The sequence below is a fragment of the Aethalodelphis obliquidens genome, unplaced genomic scaffold, assembly GCF_003676395.1.
Source record: "Aethalodelphis obliquidens isolate GAN/ISIS:26980383/991018 unplaced genomic scaffold, ASM367639v1 scaffold35, whole genome shotgun sequence".
Classification (NCBI taxonomy): domain Eukaryota; kingdom Metazoa; phylum Chordata; class Mammalia; order Artiodactyla; family Delphinidae; genus Aethalodelphis; species Aethalodelphis obliquidens.
The window spans coordinates 184,798-192,284 of NW_020837979.1; the positions used below are offsets into that span (position 1 = coordinate 184,798).

Sequence of the window (7,487 nt, forward strand, 5' to 3'; positions counted from 1 at the left end):
GCTTCATCTAACGCCCACCTGGCTCAGTGCCCAGCCTTGGGCATGGGTCTCGGGGGTGCACTGAGCGTGAGAACGGGCGCTTCACCTAACGCCCACCTGGCGGAGTGTCTCTGACCCAGCTTGCTGGGGAGTGCGTGAAGGCTTCAGCACTGCAGCACGGGCTGGCCTCCCCTCCCCACCCTGCAGGCAGTGTTACCAGTCTTCCGCTAGTTCACTCCGTCCGTTCACATAGAAGAGGGAAGTAGCTCCGGGCTAAGCTTCCCTCCAGCTCCAGTGACATGACGGTCAAAGGCTCTGTGGGGGAGGCCCGGCCAGGAGGGCAGCGGGGTCGCCTCCAGGAAACACCCTGACAGGCCTTGGGTCATGTGTGGCCCTCTGCTGGGCCTCCCTCTGTCTGGCTACTGGAGACAGGCCCCCCCGCCCCCCCCTTTGGAGATAGGCAGCCTCCTGACGCCCCTCCTGCGGGTGGGTTCCAGGCATCCTGCACCCCGTGTTCCAGAGGACAGGCACCCGAGGCCAGACACACAGGCCGGGTAGTGAGTGTGCTGGTCTGGGAGGCCGATTCCAGGCACTCTTGGCCAACAGGACTTGAATGACTACTGACGTGAAGGCTTCCCACAAGCAAGGCAGGGGCATCACCCACAGAAAGCCACTCTGCTTTTCCAGGCAAGCAGAAGCCTGCAGGAGCCCTAGAAGCCACCCAAGCCCCACGGGCCTGCAGGGGCCCCAGAAGCCACCCAAGCCCCGCGGGCCTGCGGGGGCCCTAGAAGCCACCCAAGCCCCGCGGGCCAGGCTCAACTCTTCCTGCCCAGTGGCAGAATCCCAGCCTGGGCCGGGAGTGGCTGTCTGGTGCCCCCGGTCCCCTCAGCGGCCCGCCACCCTGACACAGACCCCGGGTGGCCCACTCGGAAGCTCCCGGGGGTGGCAGGGCTGTGCGCCCACAGGCTGGCAGAGGGGACGTGGGGGACGCCTGCCGACTCTGCTCCTGCCCGGCCCGGCCCCACCTGACTGCTCCCCCATCCAGACACCAGGCCTCTCCACGTTCAGTTTTATTGAAAGACTCGGAAACACAGGCATCATGGTTTGTCATCAGTCCGTCCCTCCAGAATCACACACTGACGTCTGTGCCTAACAGAAGCAAGGGGTGCATGTGTGTGACTGTGCAAAGTGCCAACAATTTCCCACCGGAGCCCGGCATTCACTGTGAGGCTGCCATCTCCTGACTCTGTTCCCGTGGCCCTTTGATGGCCCGATGGCCCTGTCACCTCCGTGTCCTGATGTCAGTGCATGTGGCTGAGGACTCTACCCTGCTCCTCAGAGCATGTCGCCTTGGCCCCAAAGGCCACATCACGAGCACGGTGCGTGAGGTCTGGACCTGGGGAATCTGAGGGTATCAGGCAAAGGGTTGGTTCACCTTAGTGCCCGGGACGAGGGCATCCTTCCAGCAGGACGGCCCGGCAGAAGGGTCTGTTTCTTCTCCTGCTCTGTCTGTGGTTCACTGGTCACGAGGGCTGATTTTCTGACCAAGGGTTTGAAAACAGCCCAAAGCACAGGGGTGGTCGTGCGTGTCCATGCTCCCTGCAGCCTGGCCAGCGAGGAGGCCCTGACGCTGGTGGCCCCGGGGAGGCCCCAGCACCCAGCCCTGACTCTGCACAGGAGAGGCTGGCGACAACTTTGCTAAGACACCTGCAGGGGGGCGTGCCCCCTCCACCAGGCGCCAGCCTCTCAGCATCACGTGGGCGGTGCCGGGAGAGGTCTGTGGTGTTGCTTGGTAACTGCCCACGTTTAGAAAGAAGACTTTCCTATCATCTGTGGACGCAGTCAGCTCTGGTTTCACTGGAGAACACGTGTCTCACTCAGCATGTTAATCTGCGCATGTTTTTGGTGATGACATAACTGTAGACACGCACAGGATTTCTGTGCACGGAAAGCAACTAATCTGGCAACAGTGACAAACGTGCACCTCTGGCTGTCATAAACTCGGTGCACAGGGCTCCCTGCGTTTAAACCGGATTTTTTTTTCTTTGATTCAGAACAAATTTCTCAACTGTCAATCTGTCATGTCCTGGAGAGAGGAAGAGCGCTCTTCTCTAGGAGCAACCCGCTGGCGTGGAGCCACCCGGCAGCAACAAGTGGCCAGGTCACACCCCAACACAGGAACTCTGAAGACCGCGTTCCTGCCACGGCCTCATGGCGGGCCGGGGAGTGGGCTTCTGGGTTTTGTTGCAGACATGCCAAAGGCTAGTGTGTTCAGCCTGATTTAACCCTGAGTGGCTTTGCAAAACGAGAGAGGGTTTAGGAACTGACAGGAACGTATTCCTAAGGTGTCTCTCTCACGGGCTCCTCCCGTCGGGGCTTGGGGGAAGGTGGACTCGTGGGTGCCCTTCGTGGACCCCCGACGGGGAAGGTCCCAGGATCAGAGCTGCCCCTCCCCGCCCAGCTCCCTGGACCTGCAAGTCTGCATGACGCCTCAAAGCCCTCGTTATCCTCGTGGCTCTGGTCTCGAGACCAAGGTGCGCACTGAGAGCAGAGCAGTTATTTATTTAAAGAAAAAAAGGAGAAACCGTCACAAGGCAGTCGGTCTGAACGGTGGTAAAAACCGCACGTTTGGACAGTGGAAGTGCCGGCTGTGGTGTCCCCTCTACAGCGCAGAAGGGAAGTCCTGCCTCCTGACCTGGGGTCCACCCTCCTGCTCCTTTACTGCCACCTCTTGTCAGAACATCTCCAGATGCGGCAGGGGCTCTGGAAGGGTGGAAAGACACGGGCTTTTCCTAACTCCCTCCAATGCCCAGGCCCCTCTGGCCCCACGAGCACCGAGGCTGTGAAGACCTGGCTCTCCAGGTTCACATGGTGCCTGTAAAAGTTCTGCCCCTTTGGTGTCGCCCCAGAGATTTTTTCTTTCAAGCTCAACCAAGTCCCGACTGGTTTTACAAAAAGGCAGCACCAGATGTATGAAAAATAGGCAGTGAACGACCTGTTAGACATTTATGAAGTCTAACAGCTTGGCAGTAAAAAGACGTAAGAAAGAAGAAGCACGAGGGAGAGGGGACAGTGGTGGCAAAGCACGAGGCACTGCTGCCACCTCGCCCCGTGGGAGCCACGTGCTGGCCTTGCCTGGACGGGGCAGTTGACGACCCCGGGCCAGGGCACCATGCTGAGGCTCCAGGTGGAGGTGCCTGAGGTATAGCCGGAGACGAGGGTCAGGACCCACGGGACACCCGGAGCCGCCCAAAGGACGCTCTCCAAAGCGCGGGGCCCTGCCCCCCGCTGGCCCCGCCAGCAGATGGCAGAGGAGCGCCCCGGCGGCGTCTGCTCCCTGTCAGAGGACACGGACGGGTGGAAGGCGTGACCTCCTCGCCCCCGGGTCCTGCGCGTGCGGGCGTCCCCGTCAGGTCCCCAGAAGGACCCAGGGCCTTGGGCGGCCGCTCCCCTGGGGTCCCTGCACCTCCGTCCCTGGGGGGGCAGCAGTCACGGCCTCAGAAGCTCTCCACGAAGCTGCCGGGGAAGAGGCCGGTGCGGCCGTTCCTCTGCAGGGTCCCCTTGTACCAGCCGTCCTCACGCTTCTTGTGCACGAAGACCACGTCCCCTTCCTTCAGCTCGATCTCTGCCTCGCTCTGGGGCGGGTATGACACCACCACGCGGTACCTGGGGAAACAGATACCAGGGGTGAGCCGCCCACCACCTCCCGGGCTCCGGGGCTCCGTCCCTGTTTTCAGACCAACGTGCCATAGATCCACCTGGAGACGTGAGTCTCCGCTGTGCCTCTGCCTGCCAGGCGCCTGAGCTCCGACCAGGAACAGACCCCTGGGCCTCGGCAGCTCCCTGGAGCTGAGACAAAGGCCTGCACCCCACACCTGCCCAGGAAGCCTCAGGGGAGAAGGCTCTGAGGACCAGCCTTGCTCTAAAACGCCCGAGGGCGAGGGCAGACGGCCATGCGCGTCCCTCCCTGCCGCCCAGCCCGGCAGAGCTGCCGGCAGCCCCCTCCAGCCGGGGACCCCACAGGGCTCGTGCGTCCCGCTGTCCCCAAGCCCACCACCCTTACGGGGCGCAAGACTGGTCAGGTGAGCTGGGGGCTCCGTGCGCAGATCCTCACTGTGGGTGGTCTCGTGGCCGGCAGGGCCGCCTGTTCTTGCTGCCTGCGAACCCCAGCTCGTAGGCACCACGGACCCCGCGGGCTGGGTGCGGGGGGAGGGGAGGGCGGGGTCAGCAAAGGCCTCCCCATGGACCGGCCGGGCGCCCGGCATGCTCCTCTCCCTCCGCCTCCAGCCCACCATCCACACCGCCCTCCTCCACTGGAAGCACGTCGCTCGGACTAGAGGCAAGCTGGGAAGAGGCTCTGTGTTCCCGTCGCCCCCCCGCAAGCGCACCGGCCCCTCCCGGTCACGGACGCCGGGCCTGCCTGTCCCTGCCGTCTCCGGGCACCGCCCACCACTCCCTTCTCACCAGACCGACCTCAGACCCACGCTGCGCCCCCGTGTCCTCGGGGCGTGTGGGTTGAAGGGTGGGGCTGCTGGGAGGGTCGCAGGAGCAGCGGCCAGGAGCTCGCACACAGCTGACCCCGTCCCCTGCTCCTGGGCCCAGTCTGGCCAGCACCCCTGCCGTGGGCACTGGCAGAGCAGGAGCGTCTGTGGGCCGGGGAGAGTTCAGGGCGCCCTCCGTCCTCGGCTCCCCGCTCCCAGCCCCACCCTCAGGGCCCGGGTCCTCCTCCGAGTCCCGAAAGGCCCAGGCGGCCTCCCTGGGCCAGAGGTGCAGACTGTGCTCCCCCTTCCCTCTGGCCACCTCCCCATGCTCTCCGAACTGCAGTCTCTCCTGTCCCTCCTCCCTGGCAGCACCTGGCCTGACCCTGTCCCCTGGGGAAGACGCTCAGGTGCAGAAGACCCGGGCCAGCCCTGGGAGCTCGCGGGCCCAGCCCGCTCCAGGCGGGGGAAGCGGGGCGCAGAGAGGAAGCGGGTCGCGAGGCCGCCCGGCCCCCCAGGTGCCTGCAGCGTGCAGGCCGGACAGTGGCCACCGCGGTCCCTTTCAGGGAGTGGACGAGGCGAGGAAGGGGACAACAGCTCCTGCCCTCCCAGCCCCGCGTCCCTGCAGATAGCGGGGACACAGCAACGCCCGTGAGATCAGCCAGCACACACAGACTGCAGCTCCCACACCCTGGCGCCCAGGCTGCAGGACTGCCAGGACCAGCACCGCCCCCCCTTCACCTCGGCTTCCTGCCCATCCCCCTCCTCCAAACACCACCCCCTTCCCTCAAGTCCCCAGGAGAGAACGCGTCGAGATCATTCCTCACGCTCCCAACATAAGTTTTAGCTTTTGCCTCAACTGCCAGATGTGAAACAAGCAACTTTAGAAGTGTAATTTGCTAGAAAAAAATTAATCTGGTGCTTCTGAGCAATCCCGTGATTTAATGAGCCCGGATGGATGATGTGGGCTGAGCGTCTACAAGACCAGCATTCAGTTTTCTGCCCAGATCCTTCCAAGACGCTGAAAGAAACTGATGCTCAGCGGCCCCAAAGGGCCAAGCGAACAGTGACACGATCCTGGCGTCACACGTCAGAGACTGTCCTGAGCGGCTGCGTCAACCACAGCCATCTGCAGACATCAGACTCACGGACCAAAGGCGCAGAATTCGAAGGGAAGCCGACCACTGCAGATGCAGTCGCTTTGCCTGTGGGGTTGGGCACATCCTCCGTGTCACCAGAGGGGCCCTTCAGAGCCCCCGTGTCGGTCCCCATGAGGGCGAGTGGTCCGGGGTCGGGGGCTGTGGGCATCACAGTGGTGTCCCTCCAGGACCTTGAAAATGATAAGAATACACCCTGGACACCAAACTCTAAGGTCTACACATGCCTTGGGTCCCTGTGGCGGCTCTGACGGATTCCCACGAACAGTGCCTGACAACGTACACGTCTCATCTGGGGGTTCCGGAAGTCCGATGTCCGACACAGCCTCACGGGGCGAAGTCGAGGGATAGAGGCTCCGGGGCAGGTTGTGTCCCCTCCCCTCCTCCAGCCCCCAGAGGCTGCGGCGTTCCGGTGGAGGCCTCTCCCTCCATCTCAAAGCCAGGACGGCGGGCCCAGCTCCTCATCCACCTGCGAGGACTCCTGAGGTCACACGGGCCGCCGCGGGGCCTGCACGACCTCTCCACTTTAGGGTCAGCTGCTCGGTCCACCTGCTACCTTATCCTTGGTTTGGGGATTAGGGCACAGACGTCTTTGGGAGCCTCCCATGACCCACAATGGATCAAAGCAAGAAACTCCTAAATCCCAACAGAGCCGAACAGCTGAGGCCGGCGAGAGGTGAGGACACACAGACGGGGCGTGTGAACAGGTGGGGAGGCCTGTCAGTCAATGCGGAGGTGGGGGGACCACGGCCCTCACCACGGCCTCCCTGTCGTGTACGTCACGTCACACAGCGTCGTCTCCCATGTCATCTCACGCGTTGTTACGGTTGTTTTTGCTCTTGGCGTTCACTACGCATTCATCATCCTTTTCCAGGTATTAATCTAGGTGTTTTGCGGCCATTATAGCCACCAGGCACTATCATCCCCGTGTTGTATGTAGGGGCCAGGACTCAAAAAGTAGACACTCGTTTGGGTGAAATGGCTGTTAAGTGGCAGGTGCTTCTCTTGCTGCAAGATTGTGATGCATGTTGGGGGCGTGGACCGAGCCCAGCCTGCCCTTCATGCACAGCCCCCCTTGGCGGGCCCCCAAACAGGGGCTGGGGTGTGAGTGAGGGTGCGCTCTCCATGCAGGACTCTGGTCACAGCTGCGAGGTCAGTGTGACCCACCGGCCCGAGTCCAGGTGTTTCGGGAGCTGCCCCGGCCTGAAGGTGACGTTGCCATTGTCACGTCCTCAGCTCCGACCTGCTGGGGGCCGGTACATGGGAGTCCTGAGGGCTGCACGGGGTGAGGGCCGCGCTAGGCAGTAGTGGTCACTAAGGAGCTGTGCAGGGTGCTGGGGGCAGGAGGGCGCCCAGGGCCCCGGGTACAATATCCCCAGTTAGGATAGTCAGCTAACGGGAGTAACTCCCTGAACTTCCCAGTTAATCCAGTCAGCTAACGGGAGTAACTCCCTGAACTTCCCAGTTAATCCAGTCAGCTAACGGGAGCAATTCCCTGAACTTCCTAGTTAATCCTAGACTCCCATGATTTCTTTACAACAGGGTCTTTAAGCCCTTTGTGGAGTCTAGAAGTTGAGGATCTGGGAAGGCAGAAACCCAGGGGAAACACGAGAGCAGCTTCGACACGTTTAGGGACCTGTCATTCCCCAGAGCCCCCAACTTTGGGACCCGGAGGAGGGGCCGGGACCCCCATTCAGAAATCACAGGCAGCTGGGTTGGTCCCGTGGCAGAAAGAAGGTTCTGACGTGGGAGAGCTGCCCGAAGGCGGAGGCTCCCTTGGGGAAGGAAGTGGAGGGACAGAGGAGGGGGTGTGTGGTGTGCACTTGGTGTGTGTGTGTGTGTGTGTGTGTGTGTGTGTGTGTGTGTGTGTGTG

At 62.4% G+C, this 7,487-nt stretch overlaps 1 protein-coding gene across 1 annotated transcript in view; it reads right to left on the bottom strand.

Annotated features, from left to right (window-relative positions):
- Positions 1 to 2,521: 2,521 nt before the first annotated feature.
- Positions 2,522 to 7,487, bottom strand: part of SH3RF3 (SH3 domain containing ring finger 3) — a 199,600-nt gene continuing 194,634 nt past the window's right edge. The window contains exon 10 of the mRNA XM_027128649.1: positions 2,522 to 3,645. Within this exon, the coding sequence (XP_026984450.1) occupies positions 3,477 to 3,645 (169 nt within the window). The 3' untranslated portion in view covers positions 2,522 to 3,476. The remainder of the gene's footprint in view (positions 3,646 to 7,487) is intronic.